Source organism: Tachyglossus aculeatus, chromosome 8 (genome assembly GCF_015852505.1).
Source record: "Tachyglossus aculeatus isolate mTacAcu1 chromosome 8, mTacAcu1.pri, whole genome shotgun sequence".
In the NCBI taxonomy this organism is placed as follows: domain Eukaryota; kingdom Metazoa; phylum Chordata; class Mammalia; order Monotremata; family Tachyglossidae; genus Tachyglossus; species Tachyglossus aculeatus.
Window position 1 is genome coordinate 30,850,645 of NC_052073.1, and position 20,493 is coordinate 30,871,137.

At 46.1% G+C, this 20,493-nt stretch overlaps 1 protein-coding gene across 1 annotated transcript in view; it reads right to left on the reverse strand.

Annotated features, from left to right (window-relative positions):
• Positions 1 to 918: 918 nt before the first annotated feature.
• The window catches only part of SGK2 (serum/glucocorticoid regulated kinase 2), a 44,648-nt gene continuing 25,073 nt past the window's right edge, over positions 919 to 20,493 (reverse strand). The window contains exons 6-14 of the mRNA XM_038750671.1: positions 19,648 to 19,731; positions 15,715 to 15,846; positions 15,249 to 15,361; positions 13,541 to 13,577; positions 11,850 to 11,936; positions 8,422 to 8,517; positions 7,702 to 7,857; positions 4,434 to 4,523; positions 919 to 2,274 (exon numbers count right to left, since the gene is read on the reverse strand). Coding sequence (XP_038606599.1) covers positions 2,107 to 2,274; positions 4,434 to 4,523; positions 7,702 to 7,857; positions 8,422 to 8,517; positions 11,850 to 11,936; positions 13,541 to 13,577; positions 15,249 to 15,361; positions 15,715 to 15,846; positions 19,648 to 19,731 — 963 coding nt within the window. The 3' untranslated portion in view covers positions 919 to 2,106. The remainder of the gene's footprint in view (positions 2,275 to 4,433; positions 4,524 to 7,701; positions 7,858 to 8,421; positions 8,518 to 11,849; positions 11,937 to 13,540; positions 13,578 to 15,248; positions 15,362 to 15,714; positions 15,847 to 19,647; positions 19,732 to 20,493) is intronic.

Below are 20,493 nucleotides of genomic sequence, written 5' to 3' on the forward strand. Positions count from 1 at the left end.
GGGCAAATGAGAGAGGTGAGTGGAGAATAATGCCAAGGTTACAGGCTTATGAGAGAAGAAGGACGGTAGACAAGTTTGGTTTAAAATATATTATGTTTATTACAATCTTCAAAATATACAGAGTAATAAAAGTTTTAGAAAAATTCAAAACCTAAGTGTTATACCGTACTACTGCACTTACAGCTTTAATAGAGTCTAGGAAGTGGAAAGCTGTGACTGTTGGAATGAGTTTTCAAATTGAATGGTTTCTCTCCCACATTTAAGTACAGTGGAATGCCGGTCGCTAGTTTGGGTAAACTGAGCTTCCCTGACACCATTCTTGGGAGCCCACAGAGGACATCACTACCTTGGGCAGTGGTCTGGGTGGGGGGAGGCCTAGGGGTGTGGGGAAGGGAAGATCGGTCCTTCTGCAGATCCCAAGAACTGCCCTGCAGTTCTCTTAGGATAGACAAGAGGTTTGCTCCTTTAAATCAGTATCTATTTCACAACTGTTTCCCAAAAAACCTTTGCCTCTCCATCCTGCTTTCTCCACAACTCTACACACCCACCTCTCCCACCCCTCCCAAGGAATAACCCAGCAGGAAGAACAGTGGGGAAATAACTAGGGAACCTCAGGACAATTCATGTGAAACAATCAATTAATCATAATAATGGTACTTGCTAAGCACTATGTGCCAAGCATCATACTAAGTACTAGGGCTGGTGTACTATATGTCTATAATAAATAATAATAATGGCATTTGTTAAGTGCTTACTATGTGCAAAGCAGTGTTCTAAGCGCTGGGGGGATACAAGGTGATGGGGTTGTCCCCCATGGGGCTCACAGTCTTAATCCTCATTTTACAGATGAGGTAACTGAGGCTCAGAGAAGTCAAGGGACTTGCCCCAGGTCACACAGCAGACGTGCCGGAGCCAGGATTAGAACCCGTGACCTCTGATTCCCAAGCCCGTGATCTTTCCACTGAGCCACGCTGCTTCTCAATTCTAATCTTCATCCCAAAACTGAAGTATAATCAGGTGACTTTTCAAAATGTGCTTATCCAAACGTTGTTCAAAGAAACCGCTTTTCCACTTGGATTAATGGGGAATACAGTTTACTAGAGCACTTCAGTGCTCCTCCAGAGGCCCTTTAAGATACAGTTTTGTGGTGTTTGTGGTGCTTTCTAGACCATATTCCATTTAATACAGTTGCAGCTTTTGTGTTGTGCTTTTATAGATTCAAATGAATTTCAATGTTCCACATTTTTTTTATTCCTATATGATGAAGGAGAAAAAATGGGTACTTTTACCCTTCAATTGCAAAAATGCTTTTTAGTTCTGCTTTTTTTCCAACCATTTCAGCTAAATGACATGGTGGAAGCCAACAGCCTAAAAGTGAATTCCTAACCTTAGTCTTGTATGTTGCTTCAAAGAGCTCCATTTTTTTTTAATCTGCACTTTATTGCTCTGGGGGATATTTTAATTCAAACTCAGCAAACAGATAAGTCAAGAGCATTGGACCATGTATTGCCCAATAAATTTCTTGACGAAAAAAACATTCTGGAGGGACACGATGATACCGATCAGGTTTTCCATTCTGCACCTAAGTCTTTTGAAATGATGAAAAGTGGGGCAAAATTTACATTAACGAGCGACTCCTATTCAGCTTCAAACCTGGTTTGTTGCGTTTACTCTTGCAATTTCAGATTGCTATTGTCACTACGATTCAAGGACTAAGAATCATCCCATTGGGAAATTCCAAAGGAGGAAAGAAAAATTGAAAGAGGAGTGCCTTGCTGAGTTCCTAAATTCACGGCTGGCCCCTAGTTATTGCGCAGAAACCATATAGTGCTGTGACAATTTGACTCTGGATTGCCACATTAATCCTGCACAAGGCAGTCACCGACTCGCAGAGAAAATGCCCAGCTAAGAAGTTGAATTTCTTCCTGCCCAAAGGCGTAGGAATCATTTCGTTCAACAGGAGGAAAACAATTTTTCAGTACAAGAAGGTGGGCCTTTCTCTTTCTGGTTATGCTTCCCTTACTGCATCTTGTTTTCCCAAATGGACATGCAAGTGGGTTTCAATAAACAAAATGGAAACGCCTTTAATAATGGTACCTATGCTACTCATTTCCAATCTAAAAAGTTCTCATCTGTGGGGGCATAAGAAAAACCTAAAAAGGCACTCGAAGTCCCAGAGCTGCTGGCTGTTAAATCCGGGGTTCGACCGATGGAATTCGAAACCGCTTCCTGGGTGAACTCCGGATCAAAATGTCGCAAGTCAGCAGGACCGGCCTGGGAATGAAAGCCATGGAGACAGTGGCGTTAAGCTCCGCTGAGTGGCTTCAGAGCAGTTTCGGGATCGAAAGTCAGCTGTGGAACTAGGCCCCCTTCCTCACGGTGGAGTGGATTATGTCCAAAATCCCAGTGTCTGCTCCTCAAGTTCCCCAGGCTCTCTTGTCCCGGAGGGAGGTCATTCCCAATGGTTTCAAACCCCTTCTCAGCTCTGCGAAGCAACGTCACCAACCAGGAAGACCACCACATCTTAGATTGGGAACCAAATGTGGGACAGGAACTGTAGCCAACCTTGAATCTACCCCGTGTTTAGTAAGTAACTGCTTAACAAATACTATCATTATTAACCGTTATATTATCATTACTGGCAGGCAAACTTTCCTTAGCTATAGGAGGTGTGTCCATGAGTGCTGGGAAGAAGATGATCGTGATGGTATTCGTTTAGCGCTTACTATGTGTCAAGCGCTGGGGTAGAGAAAGCTAATCAGGCTGGACACAGTCCCTGTCCCACATGGAGCTCACAATCTTAATCCCCATTTTACAGATGAGGTAGCTGAGGCCCAGCGAAGTGACTTGGCCAAAGTCACAAAACAGTCAAGTGGCAGAGCAGGAATTAGAACCCAGGTCCTTCTGGGTCCCAGGCCCGTGATCTATCCACTAGGCAATGCTGCTTCACTATATATTTCTCATTTCCCCTCCCTTCTTTCACCTGTATTTGGATCTGTACCCCTAAAATGGGGATTCATCTGTAAAATGGGGATTGAGACTGTGAGCCCCCCCACCATGGGACAACCTGATCATCTTGTAACCTCCCCAGCGCTTAGAACAGTGCTTTGCACATAGTAAGCGCATAATAAATACCCAATACCAACCCCACTTATGTAGAAATCCTTATGCTCTGCTGCTTTCCCTATCTTGATTTTATTTTAGTGTCTGTCCTCCTCGCTAGACTGTATGATCATTATGGGTAGGGATTGCATCTACCAACTCTGTTGTATCGTGTACTCTCCCAAACGCTTAGTGCAGTGCTGTGAACAGAGTAGGTGCTTAATAAATACCACTGATTAATTGATTAATCTCAAGGAGTAATCTGGGAAAGTGGGCTTAGTACCTGAAAAAAGGACTCACTAGACTTCTTCCTGGAAGCAAGGGAGAGTATATTGGTATACTTGGGTAGCTGTGAGGCCTAAGGTACGGCTCAGTGGAAAGAACACGTGCTTGGGAGTCAGAAGTCATGGGTTCTAATCCCGGCTCTGCCAATTGTCAGCTGTGTGACTTCGGGCAAGTCACTTCACTTCTCTGTGCCTCAGTTACCTCATCTGGAAAATGGGGATTAAGACTGTGAGCCCCACGTGCGACAACCTGATCGCCTTGTATCCTCCCCAGCGCATAGTAAGAGCTTAACAAATGTCATCATTATTATTAGTATTAATGAAAAGAGCAGGGACCTAAGGGCCAGACTATCTGGATTCTGGTCTTGGCTCTGCTGCCGTTCTGAGGTATGACCTTGGATAAGTCACTTAATTTTTCTGGGCCTCTGTTTCCTCACCTGTGAAATGGGGATAAAATACTTCTCCCCCATTCTAGACTGAGCCCCTGAGTGGGACAGGGACAGTGTCCAATCTGATTTTCTTCTCTCTACCCCAGTGCTTGGCACATAGTAAGCAGTTAATAAACACTATAATGATTATGATCAGAGTCAGGATGGACAATCAAAAGAGAAGTGAGAGTGGATCCACACTTGCTCTCTCAGCCTCCAGACTACAAGCTTGCTGTGGGCAGGGAACGTGACCGTACTCGCCCAAGCACTTAGTACAATGCTCTGCACACAATAAGCGCTCAATAAATACCATTGATAGAGGGATTTCAGCCAAGAACAGACCTCTGGAATGCCCAGAGACAAATCCCTTTGTGTACCAATCTCAAATGGGAATTCCCTTGTTCTATGAATCCATCCAAGCAACGTATTTTTGATATTTCTTACATTATGTCTCCTTGAGGGGATCTTAGTAAGGGAAATGTCTCAGTGGGGCAGATGCTGGTGTGACAATGCTATTGATTGGTTACCACCAGGCTAAATCCCTAATTCTTAGTTTGCAGGATCTGCACTCTTAAATTATCTAGTTTTTCAAAGTCTGATTGGATGGTGTGCCCCTTACCACATTTGGGTTGAAAGGTGGAGTTAGCCTCTTGTGAAACAGGTCATCCCAGTTTATCGGGCTGAAGAACACATGATTCTTGATCTCGAGCTGCAAAGAAAAACATAATCCATCAATCAGTGGTATTTATTGACCACTTATTGTGAGCAGAGCACTGTACTAAACACTTGGGAAAGTACAGTACAACCGAGTTGGCAGACGCAATCCCTGTCCACAAGAAGCTTACAGTCTACGGGGGAAACTTACAAAAATAGATTAGGGGTAGGGGAAATAGTAGAGTATAAGAATACTTACATAAGTATTGCGGGGCTTGGATGAATTCCAAAGTACTTAAAGGGAACACAGGTAAATCCAGACTTAACATAGAGGGGAGAGCAGATTGGGGAAATAAAAGATTTAGTCTGGAAAGGTGTCGTGGGGGAAATCTGATTTTTAAGAGGGTTTTGAAGATGGGGAGAGTTGTGGACTGTCTGATATGAAGGGGAAGGGAGTTCCAGGGACAAGGGAGAACACGGGCAAAGAATCAGTAGTGAGATAGATGAGACTGAGGTACAGAGAGTAAGTTAGAGGGAGCTCGTTTGGGGCAGGAAACACCTGCCAACACTGTTGTATTATACTCTCCCAAGTGCTGAATAAAGTGCTCTGCACATAGTAAGTGCTCAGTAAAGACCATTCATTGACTGAGAGAGCAAGCTGAGTGATAGCCTCAATTATTACTAGGATTACTATTATTATGGTATTTGTTAAGTACCATGTGCCAGTCACTGTACTAAGCACTGGGGTGGATCCAAACAAATCGGGTTGGACACAGTCCCTGTCCCATGTGGGGCTCATAGTCTCAATCCCATTTTACAGATGAGGTAACAGAGAATAATAATAATAATTTTGGTATTTGTTAAGTGCTTACTACGTGCAAAGCATTGTTCTAAGCGCTGGGGAGGTTACAAGGTGATCAGATTGTCCCATGTGGGGCTCACAATCTTAATCCCCATTTTACAGATGAGGTGACTGAAGCACAGAGAAGTTAAGTGACTTGCCCAAAGTCACACAGCTGACAGGTGGTGGAGCCGGAATTTGAACCCATGACCTCTGGCTCCCAAGCCCGGGCTCTTTCCACTGAGCCACGCTGCTGAGAAGTGACTTGTCCAAGGTCACACGGCAAACCAGTGGCACAGCTGGGATTAGCACACAAAATCTTCTGATTCCCATGCCCATGTTCATTCATTCAATCATATTTATTGAGCGCTTACTGTGTGCAGAGCACTGTACTAAGCATCTACTATGCCATGCCACTTCTCTGCTTCAACAATCACTTAACACAGAATGGTCAGTTCCACTATTCTGTAACCTGCTGTATCACTTTTGCCGCAAACAAGTCCTTCCGTCATTGGATCTCAAACATTCGTTATTCTTCTGGCAGCCAGAAAATGCAGTTCCCTGGAGCCATGAACCACGAAAGGTAGTAAATAGCCAGCTGATATGTCGTGGAGATGATCTGGATCCAGAATTGACAGAGAAGCAGCCTGGCCTCCTAAAAAACCACAGGCCCGGGAGTCAGAGGACTTGGGTTCGAATCCTGGCTCCGCCACCTGACCTTGGGCAAGTCACTTATCTGTGTCTCAGTTTTCTCAACTGTCAACTGGGGATTCAATACTCATTCTCCCTCCTACTTAAACTGTGAGCCCCATGAGAGACGTATCTCGTACCTTAGCTCCAACACTAAGAATAGTGCTTGGCACATAGTGAGTGCTTAATAAATGCCACACTTATTTTTACAATTATAATCTTGGTCTTGGTGATAGGAAGTCAAAAAGTACTTATTCAATAAAGGTGTTGGGGTCAAGGGAAAGGAAATGAGGTTCCTGGAAGACAGAGGTTTTAATCTCTGGATCATATGCCAAGCTTCACCTTCAGCTCATCTCCCGTCCCCAACTTGGCCTAGCAGAAAGAGCGCAGGCCCGGGATTTGGGAAATCTGGGTTGTAATTCTGGCTCTGCTACTTGCTTGCTACGTGACCATGAGCAAGTCACTTAACTTCTCTGCGCCTCCATTTCCTCATCCATAAAATCGGGATTCAATACCTCTTCTCCTTCCTACTTAGACTGTGAACCCCGTGTGGGCCAGGGACTGTGCCCAATCTGTATCCATTCCAGCACAGAGTGTTTGACACAGAGCGAGTGCTCAACAGGTATTATGTCAGATCCTTCCACTCGTCTTCAGGAAGGAAATTAGGCTGGATGCTAGGAAAAGCTCCCTAACAGTAGGGAATCACCATTACACATAAATAATAATAATAATGGTAATACTGGTATTTGTTAAACACTTATTACGTGCCAAATCACCATACTACATCTCATGTAGATACAAGATAATCAGATTGGGTACAGACTCTCTTCACATGAGGTTCCCAATCTATGAAGGAGGGAGAACAGGTACTGAAAAGTACTGAGGAGTCTCATTATCTGGAGATTTTGGAGAAGGGGGGAGAGGGAGAAAGAGAGAGAGAAAGGAAGGAAGGCGGGAGGGAAAGAGAGAGAGAAAGAGAGAGAGAGAAAGAGAGAGAGAGAAAGAGAGAGAGAGAAAGAGAGAGAGAGAGGAGAGAGGAGAGAAAGAGAAAGAGAGAGAAAGAAAAAGAAAGGAAGGAAGGAAGGAAGGAAGGAAGAAAGAAAGAAAGAAAGAAAGAAAGAAAGAAAGAGAAAGAAAGAAAGGAGAGAGAAAAAGGAGAAAGAGAGAGAGAGAAAGAGGGAGAGAGAGAGAGAAAAAAAGGAGAAAGAGAGAGAGAGAGAAAGAAAGGGGAAAAGAAAAAAAAGAAAAGAAAAGAAAAAAGAAAAGAGCCTGGCTCAGTGAAAAAGAACAGAGGCCTGAGAGTTAGAGGACCTAAGTACTAATCCCAAATCTACCCTCTGTCGGCTGTGTGACCTTGGGCAAGTTAATTGCCCAAGTTAGGGTTACCTCACCTGTAAAATGGGGATTAAGACTGTGAGCCCCAAGTGGGCCAAGACTGTGACTAACCTGATTCACTGGTATCTACGCCGGCACTTAGTACAATGCCTGGAACATAGCATATGCTTAACAAGTATCATTAAAAAAAAGATGGCTAATTAAGCGGGATAACCCAAGAATAGGCCTTTGTGGACACAGTGGGCTCTAAGGTTTCCTCCTAGCCCTTCCCGTTGCAACTGAATAAATCCATCTCTGCTCCTAAGGTCGAGAAGCAGGGGCTGGCGGCTTGGGGAGCAGAGATTCAGAGATAAACCACATCACATACAAAGTCCATTTTGGCTCCAAGCCTCCTCTTCTGATCCTTGTGGAGAAGGGCTTGGAGGATGTCACAGGCCGCCACGGTCCTGCCTCCCTGGATCTGGAGGGGCTGATGCAGGATATTCTCATACATCTGAGACACGTCCCGGCTGTAGAAGGGCGGCTGGGAAGAGGAAATACCCGTCAGGCGCGGCAAACCAGGAGCAGGTCGCAAGCAACACCAGACCACTGTAAGAAGTCTAGGATGCGGCGGGAACCCAGGATACGTGAGGGGTCAGAATGGCCTGGGCTTAGAAATAGCTCCAAAGAGCTAGCCAAGTGACTGGACCATTTGTTTCCTCTGTCCCCTCCCCAAAAATCACTCCCTGATCATTCCCCATTTACCCTCAAGCCTCCCCTTCAACCTAGGTTCGCGGGTCCTACTCACGCCTACAAACACAGCATCCAACAATTGCAGCTATGGGGGTGAAGCCTCTGTGCTCTTGTCCTCTCCTCCCACTTTCGGGACTCCCAATTGCCCTCCCCATCAGGCTTCCAACAAGCCCAGGAGCTTTGGGGCAGAGGTGAAAGGAGCCAAGAGTCTCTGAATGAACCGCACACCGACAAAATTGGAACTCTTCATGACCAACATGCTCTTCGTAGCTTGCCTGCGCCTAAGCCCCATCTTATAGGGGTGCAATGGGAGCTTTATTGACAACGGTGGGCCAATGGAAAATCCGTCACTTACCAACCCAAAGAGCATCTCATAAAGAACGGCTCCCAAACACCACCAGTCCACCGTCCGGTCATAAGGTTGCTTGCGCAAAACTTCAGGAGCCAAATACTATGGAGAAAAGAGTCTCTGAGTCAGCGGTCGTATAAAAGAGTGGGATTCTGCGGCTTTTACGGAGAGGGAACATGGCATGGTTTGAGGCAACGGGTCTCAACTGAAAGGTCCGTCAACTCGATTCTCACCGGGTGTCTCCTCCATCCGGGAAAGCTCTTTCCTGAGAGGGTAAATCCATTTTAGCACATGGAATCCCTAAAAGTAAACAGGTTTTTCCATTCTAGCAGTTCCCTTTTAAATAACTAGTTTTTCTGTTTACAAATTAAATGGCCCTTTACTTGCTCCCCTTCTCCCTTTGGAGTTCAAAGAGGAATAAAAGGTACACACAGTAGGCGCTCCATAAACACTGTTGATTGAATTGAAATGAAAATGACTCTGGTATTAGGTTTCAGGGTAAGGGGGGAGTCTTTGGGATGACCCTGTGGACTTTAATTGTTTAATGTTATTTCTGCCACCACCCAAAATTATTATGAAGGCAGATGACTTGAAAAGCATTCAAAGTATAGTCAAATACTTCTGCTACTGGCCAAGGAAGCCTGGCAGGGAACCACTGCACGAAGCGGCTGAGAATTACCAAATCAAACATAGCCTGAACTTTTTGGATCTATTGTAACCAAGCATAAAGACGCCTTTGCTTCACCCCCAGCACTGTCTCCTCTGTCTCTGCCAGTTAAAGGGATTTAAAAATTGGCTTCTGTCGAGTCTGAACAGAAACCTCCACAAGTTGAGAGAGACAATATGAAGGAATTAAAGGATTGAATAAAACAATTAGAATCTACAAGGAAAGTTCTAAGTTATTGGGATTATTTACCTTGGAGAAGACAAGAAGGGTAAGTGATTTAATGGTCTTGGAGTGAATGAAGCTACTGTTCCAGACAGAGATTAGCTGTTTTCCATTTTACTAAACTAGACAAAGAGAATATGAGCTTGAATTACATATGAGAGAATTTAATTTTTGTTTTTTTTTACGGTATTTGATGATGATGGCATTTATTAAGTGCTTACTATGTGCAAAGCACTGTTCTGAGCGCTGGGGAGGTTACACGGTGATCAGGTTGTTCCACGGGGGGCTCACAGTCAATATCCATTTTACAGATGAGGTAACTGAGGCATAGAGAAGTGAAGTGACTTGCCCAAAGTCACACAGCTGACAACTGGCAGAGCTGGGATTTGAACCCATGACCTCTGACTCCAAAGCCCATACTCTTTCCACTGAGCCATGCTGCGCGCTTACTGTCTGTCAAGCACTGTTCTAAGCACTGTGATAGATACAAGTTAATCAGGTCAGACACAGTTAGAGTGAATTTCCTAACTAAAAGGTTTTTTAAATACTGTCCTGAAGGTAGTTACCAAGAAAGGCCACAGAATCATCTTTGGGGAATTTTAACAAGTGAGTGATTCCCATTAGACTATAGTGATTTAAGAAGGCAGTAGGTCTCAAACTTCTCTTTGGGGACCATTTCAGTTGGATGTCGTCTCCATGGTCTGGCCCTAAAAAACCCACTCACTGTAACTCGGTCTCATCTATCTCACCGCCAACCCCTTTTCCACATCCTGCCTCTACCCTGGAACTCCTTCCCCCTTTATAATAATAATAATATGGTGGTATTTGTTAAGCGCTTACTATGTGCAAAGCATTGTTCTAAGCGCTGGGGGGGATACAAGGTGATCAGGTTGTCCCACTTGGGGCTCACGGTTTTAATCTCCATTTTACAAATGAGGTAACTGAAGCACAGAGAAGCGAAGTGGCTTGCCCAAGGTCACACAGCTGACAAGTGGCTGAGCCAGGATTCGAGCCCATGACCTCTGATTCCCAAGCCTGCGCTCTTTCCACTGAGCCATGCTGCTTCCCCTAATATCCAATGGACAATCGCTCTCCCCACCTTCAAAGCCTTAATAAAGGCACATCTCCTCCAAGAGGCCTCCCCTAAGCCCCCGTTTCCACTTCTCCCACTCCCTTCCGCGTCGCCCTTGTATTTGGATTTGCACTGCACTCATGTATCCGTAATTTATTTATTTATATTAATGCCTGTCTCCCCACTCTAGACTGTAAGCTTGTGGGCAGGGAAAACATCTACAAAATCTTTTATAATGTACTCTCCCAAGCACTAAGTAGAATGCTTTGTACACAGTAAGTGCTCAGTAAATACGCCTGATTGATTGAATCAGTCATGGCAAGAAAATTCTGCAAGGATTTTCAGTGCCATTAGAGAATGCCAAGAGGAAGACAGTGAGGAGCAGGGAGGAAGGATCGGAGGACAGTTAACCAGTTGTGCTTACTAAACCTGAAAAGCATCCAATGAAGATAATTACCCCATCCATTCCCTGGGCTCAGCGCATCGTGGGGCATTTTAATGAAGCAAAACATCCCAGATCCTCCAGTCCCATTGGCAGTTAGGATATCAGACCTACATTTCATGCAATTCAAGTAGTTGAAAGGCGAAGGTTCCAGTGCCCAAATAATAATAGTGTTTGTTAAGCCTTTACTCTGGGTCAAGTATTTACAAGATAGATACAAGATAATCAGGTTCTACCCAGTCCCTGCCCCAGGTTAGGGTCACAGCTTTCAGATGAGGAAACTGAGGCACGGAGAATCTAAGTGATTTGCCCACAGCAGACAAGTGGCAGAGCCCTGAAAGGAACCCAAGAACTCTGACTAAAGGACCCAGGCTCTTTCCATTAGGCCACACTGCTTCTCCCGCTGCCCTAGTAGCCTGCCCAACAATTCAGGATTCTAGCACATTGGCAGGTGTCGTGGAAGGTCAGACTGGTCCTTCTGTTCATCCTCGTTCACTTCTACAGAGGAGCGATTCCCCTCATTCATTCAATTGTATTTATTGAATGCTTACTGTGCACAGAGCACTACACTAAGCACTTGTGAGAGTCCAATCTAACAGTAGACAGACACATTCCCTGCCCTCCGCAGGCAAAGCCGCAAAAACACTCCCAGTAAGGAAGGAGGGGAGCCAAGTTTAGTTGAACATCCTCCCCGTTGCTTTGCCGCGGCACCCACAGTGCCACCAGGGCAGAGCTGCTATCCTGCCGCCAGCCTCGCCCCCAAGGTGCTTCGAGTCCGGTCAGGGCCACGCCAGGCATCCAGGGCAAGATGAGCATTCCCAGGAATGCTTGGCACTGGGCACAGATCTCCTCCGTCTCCCTGATGCAACTCCGTCAGAGGGCAAGGGAGGGGTGTCTCATCTCCCGACCCGTCTGGGTAGGAGGGCCGAGCACCCCGAGTCAACCGTCCTCATAATCAACCTCACAAGCCATTAGGGAACTGCTCTGGCTTCTCCCACTCCTCAGGATTTGGTTCAGGGGCAGATCTGTACCTCTGGGGTGCCGCAGAAGGTCGAAGTGGTTTCTTCTGGCTCCATTCCTTCTTTGCAGAGTCCAAAGTCGGTCAACACCACGTGCCCCTAAGGGAAAACAAGGAGTGGACTGTCACATATAACCCCCACCCACCTTGCGTGGCACACGTACAGCTCAGTCTCAAGTTCATTCATTCATTCACTCATTCAATCGTATTTATTGAGCGCTTACTGTGTGCAGAGCGCCGTACTAAGCAAGTCGGCAACATCTAGAGACGGTCCCTACCCAACAATGGGCTCACAGTCTAGAAGAGGGAGACAGACAACAAAACAAAGCATGTAGACAGGTGTCAAAACCGTCCGAATAGACAGAATTATAGCTATATGCACAGTTGTTTCAGAGAACCCAGAGTTTAATCTGAATTTCACGATCAGCTCTCATTTCCCCGTTCCTCCTGCCCCTTGTCAGCTTTTGCTAACATTTCCCGGAGGGAGAGGAAAAGACTTGAGGGGTAAGAGGTGAGGAGATCAAAAACAATAAAGAGAAGATCAGCTCAGATGGCCGGATCCTCCTCTAGATGGTAAGCTCATTGTGGCAGCCAACTCTACTGCAATGTATTCTCCCAAGTGCGTAGTAAAGTGCTCTGCTCACAATAAGAGCTCAGTAAATACCATCAACTGATTGATTCCAATCCATTTAGCGGGCTTGTTCCTGGCGGCATATTAATTAAGGATGCAGTGGTTTTAAGGAAACATCCACAATCTCAGCAATACAGTAACAGGAGAGCTCGCATTACTTATCAGTCATCTTGGGAACTTTTCGATGGATCAAAATGTTTTCCATGAGCTGCATAATGCTAACTACATAAACCTTAATCAACATCATTACTACTACTATTAGGAAGGAATTGCAGTGTGGCCTAATGGATAGAGCACAGGCCCGGGAGTCAGAAGGACCTGGGTTCTAATCCCGGCTCTGCTGCGTGTCTGCTGTGTGTGACCTTGGGCAAGTCACAACTTCTCTGTTCCTCAGTTACTTCATCTACAAAATGAGGATTAAGACTGTGAGCCCCATGTGGGACAGGGACTGTGTCCAACCTGATTAAGTTGTATTTACCCCAGTGCTTAGTACAGTGCATGGCACGCAGTAAGCACTTTAATACAAATACCACCATCGCAACAACTCTTCCTAAATTCTACTTCCAGCCAGTCAAGTAATAACGACGACTGTGGTATTTGGTAAGAACTTACTAAGTTCACGGGACGGTACTAAGGAGAAGTGGAGAAGCAGCATGGCTTGGTGGATAGAGCCTGAGAGTCAGAAGGTCATAGGTTCTAATCCCGGCTCTGCCACTTGTCTGCTGTGTGACTTAGGCAAGTCACTTCACTTCTCTGTGCCTCAGTTACCTCATCTGGAAAATGGAGACTGAGACTGTGAGCCCAACATGGGACAGAGACCGTGTCCAGCTCAATTTGCTCGTAACCACCCCGGCACTTAGCACAGTGCCTGGCCTTTAGTAAGTGCTTAACAAATACCACAGTTATTACTATGAACATAGTGCCTTACCCTGAAGTTGATACAAGCACTTAGTACAGTGCTCTGCACACAGTAAGCGCTCAATAAATATAATTGAATGAATGAATAAGTGGAAGTCAATTTTTCACTCCCTATCACATCCATCCTCACGTAAATAGACAGAACACACCCTTACCTGGGAGTCCAAGAGGATGTTCTCTGGCTTCAAGTCCCTGTGGGAAAGAAGACTTTTCTGCCTCAGTTGTCCTTTAAAGAAGTAACGTAAAGAGTTCCTACATGTTCACCTCGGGAATGTTAACTGAGCAGGGCAAAGCTCAATTTGTACAATTTTATTTTAAACGTGTGGTCAACACAAACGATGCTGCAACAGAATTTTCTGCTCTCCTCACGTTCGGCCACGACCCCTCCTAATGGTACGACTAATTCTTCGACTGCACCGTACGGACGCATTCTCATAAAAATGGACATTGCGTGCTGGTGCGGCTACTTTTTGAGGTCAACAGATAAGGGGTGGACATTACCAATTGAACTGGACAGTCCCTGCTAAATAGGTACACTCTGCCATTGGCTGTTAACAGAACTGAAAGTTCACTGGCAAGAATTCATTTTAGCAGGGCCTTGTGACTGAAAGAGATCCCTTGAATTGGGATGTGGTTTAGCATTTGAGATGCAGCTTTACTGAGGTTCTGTAGTGAGCTGCCTTTTACATGGAATGTGTTCAGTATTTCTAGATTGGACAGTTGAATAGAGACCAGATAATTGTGAAGCTGGGAAGCAAACGCAAAACCCCGTAAACTCGCTGTGGCCAGGGAATGTGTCCGTTGTACTGTACTCTCCCAAGCGCTTAATACAGTGTTCTGCACATGGTAAGCACTCAATAAATACAACTGATTGACGGAAATCCCCAACTCCATCTCTGCCCCGACTACATTTTGGGCTCCAGTCCCGTCTCCACATCATCTTTTGGTTCACTTACTTCTCTCCTCCTACTTCCATCACCGATTTCGATGTTTACAGGGTGAGAAGGAGGCAAAGTCCCTTCCTCCATCTTACAGTCCCCCTCCCCGTCACCAGGCCCTTCCTGCCCTCCTCATCCTCCCCCAAGAAGCTCTGATTGAAGACAGAGAAGATACACAATCACTCTCCTTACCTTCAAAGCCTTATTGAAGGCACATCTCCAAGAGACCTTCCCCGACTAAACCCTCATTTCCTCTTCTTCCACTTCCTTCTGAATTGCCCTTGCACTTGGATTTGCTTCATTTTTCAGCCCTCCCTCGGCCCTACAGACCTATGTACATGTCCATAATTTATTTATATTAATGCCTATCTTCCCCTCTAGACCGTAAGCTTGTTGTGGGCAGGGAACATGTCTATCAGCTCTGTTATATTGTACTCTGCGAAGTTCTTAATACAATGCTCTGCACACAGTAAGTGCTCAATAAGTACAACTGCTTTATTGTTAGATACACCCTTGTCCATGTTTTCCTTCGGACATGAAATTCCCTCCCCTTTCATATCCATCACCTCACCAGAATCCTCAGTTTCAAATCATCCTAAAAAGTCACAACTCCTCCAAGAGGCTTTCCCAGACTTAGCCCTAATTTTCTCTATCCACTCTCCCTTCTGTGTCAACTATGCATTTGGCTGTTTACCCCTTAAATACTTTGATATTCACTCCAGACCCAAAGCACTTATGTACCTATCCTTCTATTCCACTACTTCCCCTATCCATAATCTATTTTAATGTCTGTCTCCCATCTGCAAGCTACTTACAGGCCTGTAAGGATCCTGTCTACCAATTCTGTTGTATTCTAGTTTCCCATCGTTATTTGTACGGTGCTCTGTACACAGTCAGCAGTCAATAAATACCATCGATTGGTTACCTGTAAATGATGTTCAGGGAATGCAGGTAGCCCACTGCACTGGCCACCTCGGCGGCATAGAAGCGAGCACGGGGCTCGAGGAAACAGCGTTCTCGTTGCAGGTGGAAAAAAAGCTGTGGGACAGAAGGTTACATAAGCAGTTTCTTCCTGGTCTTCTGACAGATCATTTATCTGTCTGGATACAGCATCTAGAAACCCAGGAATCACCACATGAGGAGGAAAAATGGTTTCCATTTTAGGACAGAGAACCAAAGGCCCAGAGACTGACAGATCTGCTCCAGGACACATGGCAAGGCCAGGACCAAACTTTCCTGATTCCCAATCTGTTATCTGCTCACTGGACAATCTGCAGTGCCCCGTTAACTGGTCCCCGAAGGGTAGAGGGGAAGGTGGTGGCCAAAAGACGCAGGATGGATTCAGAGGGAATCTGGCCCACTGAGGCAGCTTGGGTTTTCCCCGTACTCACCTCTCCTCCATTGACGTAATCCAAAACAAAATAGAGCTTCTCGGGGGTCTGAAAGGAGTAGTGGAGTCCCACCAAGAAAGGGTGCTTCACGTTTTTCAGCAGTACGTTGCGTTCTGCCATGATGTGATTTTGCTGTCCGGAGCCAATCGATTGAAGGAGAGAAAAAGAGAGAGAGGAAAAAAGGAATTAATTTTCACACACCCCATCTCCTACTGCTCCATCTCGGGACTCTTGAAGTACTCTTGATCCTCAATTCAGAGGACACAATACATATCTATAATATATTATAAATTATTTATTTATATTAAAGTTTGTTTCCCCCTCTAGATTAAGTTCATTGTGGGCAAGGAACATGTCTACCAACTCTGTCATATTGTTCTCTCCTAAGCGGTTAGTACAGTGCTCTGCACACAGTTAGCACTCAATAAATACAGTTGATGCCAATGAGGGGAGGCATGGGACCAGCATCTCAAGTTGCCCAAACCTCAGTGACGTTTCCTATTAAAGTGGAAACGAGTTCAGACCTCCTCACCTGGCTTCACTCCTACCCACTCCCTCCCCGCAAATCTGTCCTGTTCCCCCACTGACACCTCCAATCTTTCAATCCACTTACCCTATCCCACCTTGACTACTGCATCGGCCTCCGTGCTGCCCTCCCTGCCTCATCCTACTTCGGTCCAAACTTCACTCGGCTGCCAGCTTTGTTTTTCTAAATAAAAGTTCAGTCCACGTCTCCTCACTCCTCAGAAACCTCTAAAGGTTGCCGATCCGTCTCCACATCAGATAAAAACTCCACACCATCCGCTTTAAGACAGTCAATGTGCTCTTCCCTCCCACCTTACCTCGATATCTCCCACTACGACCCAGTCTTCACACTTCACCCGTCCAATGCCAGCTTACTTTCTGTACTTCTTACTTCACTGCTGGCTCCTTTGCCCACATCCTCCCTCTGGCCTGGAACTTTCTTCATCGTATGTGAGCAGACCACTGTTATCCCCACCAAAGCCATCCTAAAAATCACACCTCCTCCAAGAGGCCTTCCTTAAGTCCTCATTTCCTCTACTTTCTCTCCCTTCTGTGTCACTTATGCACTTGGATCTATAATGATAATAATAACAATGATGGCATTTATTAAGCGCTTACTATGTGCAAAGCAGTGCTGGGGAGGTTACAAGGTGATCAGGTTGTCCCACAGGGGGCTTACAATATTAATCCCCATTTTACAGATGAGGTAACTGAGGCCCAGAGCAATGAAGTGACTTGCCCAAAGTCACACAGTTGATAAGCGGTGGTGCGGGGATTTGAACCCGTGACCTCTGACTCCAAAGCCCAGGCTCTTTCCACTGAGCCACGCTTGCTTCTCTGCACCCTCCGCAGAGGGATATCAGCGAGTTTTCCCTATGTGGGACGTACTACAAGACAGAGCAAGTTGTCTATATCCGATATCTCCAATTCCTCTCCTCCAATTCTCTCCTTGATCCCCTCCAATCTGGCTTCCGTCCCCTTCACTCCACAGAAACCGCCCTCTCAAAAGTCACCAATGATCTTCTTCTTGCCAAATTCAATGGCCTCTACTCCACCCTAACCCTCCTCACCCTCTCAGCTGCCTTTGACACTGCGGCTCACCCTTTTCTCCTAAAACCGTTATCCAACTTTGGCTTCACTGCCTCTGTCCTCTCCTGGTTCTTCTCCTATCTCTCTGGTCGTTCATTCTCAGTCACCTTGTGGGCTCCTCCCCTGCTTCTCACCCCCTAACTGTGGGGGTCCCTACATGTTCAGTTTTGGGTCCCCTTCTATTTTCCATCTACACCCACTCCCTTGGAGAACTCATTCGCTCGCGTGGCCTCAACTACCATCTCTATGCAGACGAAGCCCAAATCTACATCTCCCACCCTGACCTCTCTCCTTCTCTCCATCTCTGCGGTCTCGGCATTTCTTCCTGCCTTCAGGACATCTCTACTTGGATATGCTGCCATCACCTCAAACTTAACATATCTAAAACAGAACTTAGTCTTCCCACCTAACCCTGTCCTCTCCGTGACTTTCCCATCACGACAGACGGCACCACCATCCTTCCTGTCTCACAAGCCTTGGTGTTACCCTCGACTCCTCTCCCTCATTCAACCCACATATTCAATCCATTACCAAATCCTGTCTGCCCCGCCTTCACAACATGGTTAAAATCTGCCCTTTTCCTCTCCATCCAAACTACTACCATGTTAATACAATCACTCCTCCTATCCCGCCTGGATTACTGCATCAGCCTCCCTTCTGATCTCCCAGCCTCCTGTCTCTCCCCATACCAGTCCATACTTCACTCTGATCCCTGGACCATTTTTCTACTAAAACGTTGAGAACATGTCACCCCCCTCCTCAAAAAACTCCAGTTGTTGCCCGTCCATCTTCATATCAAAACAAAAACCTCTCACTATTGGCTTTAAAGCAGTCCATCACCCTGCCCCCGTCACTTCTTTCCTTCTACGACCCAGTCCACAAATTTCTCTCCTCTAGTGCTAACCTTCTCACTGTGCCTTAATCTCATCTGTCTCACCGCCGACCCCTGGCCCACCTCCTTCCTCCTCAAATCCAACAGACAATGCCTCTCCCCTCTTCAAAGCCTTATTGGAGGCACATCTCCAAGAGGCCTTCCCTCAGCCCCACTTTTCCTCATCTCCCACTCCCTTCTAGGTTGCCCTGACTTGCTCCCTTTGTTCTTCCCCCCCTCCCAGTCCCACAGCACTTATGTACATATCTATAATTGTATTTATTTGTACTGATGTCTGTCTTCCCCACTTCAGACTGTAAACTCGTGAGCAGGGAATAACACTGTGTATTGTACATTCCCAAGTGCTCAGCACACAGTAAGCACTCAATAAATATGACTGTATGACTGAATGGCAGGGACTGTGTCCAACCTGATTAGCTTGTATATTCCCCAGTGCTTAGTACAGTGCCTAGCACTGAGTAAGCACTTAAACCATGGCAGTTGAACAGACACACCCTTGCTGCTGTTCTCTGGAAGAAGCAAGAGCCCCATGAGTACAAGGGAAATGCAAAATCATCCCCAAATTCCAGCTGCAGACTAAGAACTACAGAAGCTAGTCCAGGACAGGCAGGGAGAGCCAGACTCATGAACAGCTTTCAAAGCACTGTGGAAAGTGTAGACAGAAATCAGGATTTTGTGTGTGGAACCCATTGGATGTCCCTGCCTCATCTCCCACACTTCCCCCAGAATTGAGAAGCAGCGTGGACTAGTGAATAGAGCCCAGCCCTGGGAGTCAGAGGACCTGGGTTCTAATCCCAGCTTCGCCACTTGTCTGCTGTGTGACCTTGGGCAACTCACTTCACCATGCCTCAGTTACCTCATCCGTAAAATGGGGATTAAGACGGTGAATCCCATATGGGACATGGACTTTGTCTGATCTGATTAGCTTGTACCTACCTTAGTACTTATAATAATAATAATAATGATGGCATTTGTTAAGCGCTTACTATGTGCAAAGCACTGTTCTAAGCGCTGGGGGGATATAAGGTGATCAGGTTGTCCCATGTGGGGCTCACAGTCTTCATCCACATTTAACTGAGGTTCAGAGAAGTTAAGTGACTTGCCCAAGGTCACACAGCAGACATGAGGCGGAGCCGGGATTAGAACCCATGTCCTCTGAACCCCAAGCCTGGGCTCTTTCCACTGAGCCATGCTCTCTCCCCGCCAAGCACTTTGTACGGTGTTCTCAATAAATGTGACTGACTGATTCATTCATTCAATCGTATTTACTGAGCGCTTACTGTGTGCAGAGCACTGTACTAAGCGCCTGGGAAGTACAATAGTGCTTGACACCTAGTAAGTGCTTAACAAATATCATAAAGAGTGCTTTAATAGGGCCGTCTTTCCCCTGATCACATCCTGGCCCTTCCAGACTTTCCAGTACCTACCTCTTTCTTCTTCAAGATAGATTTCTTCTGCAAGACTTTCACAGCATAAAACGTCCCGTCAGATTTGCGTTTTGCCAAAAGAACCTGCGCCAGGAGATCAGAAAGGTAAGGGGGAAGGGCCTCAGCTGAATCCGACGCTCACCTCCCAAGAAGAGAGAACTCTCGGGGTGGGAATCTGATCCCCGACTCCCCTTATCCCAGCCATTTCTCCCCACTGGAAAAGGAGGTCACCTAACTCGGCAGGGAAACTAGCTAATTTAGCCTCCTACCGTGTCTGAATTGTGGTTGACGGGGGAAGCAGTGCTTACCAACTGGAGGGGGATTTGGAAGATCTCCCTAATACAATTACTATCATTATCAATCAATCGTATTTATTGAACGCTTACTGTGTGCAGAGCACTGTACTAAGTGCTTGGGAAGTACAAGTTGGCAACATATACAGACAGTCCCTACCCAACAGTGGGCTCGCAGTCTAAAAATAAAAACGGTGATCATTATCATCATCAAACCCTAGTGCATTTTTGTGGCATTTGTTTAGTATTCACTATGTGCCAAGCAATGTACTAGGCATGGGGTAGATGCAAGCTATTCAGGTTGGACACAGTTCCTGTCTCACATGGGGTTCATAATCTTAATCCCCATTGTACAGATGAGGTAACGGGCACACAGGAGTGACTTGCCCGAGGTCATACAGCAGACAAGTGGCAGAGCGGGGATTCGAACCCAGGTCCTTCTGACTCCTGGGCCTGTGCTCTGCTCACTAGGCCACGCTGCTTCTCTAATTCTAACTCTTTTAGACTGTGAGCCCACTGTTGGGTAGGGACCGTCTCTATATGTTGCCAATTT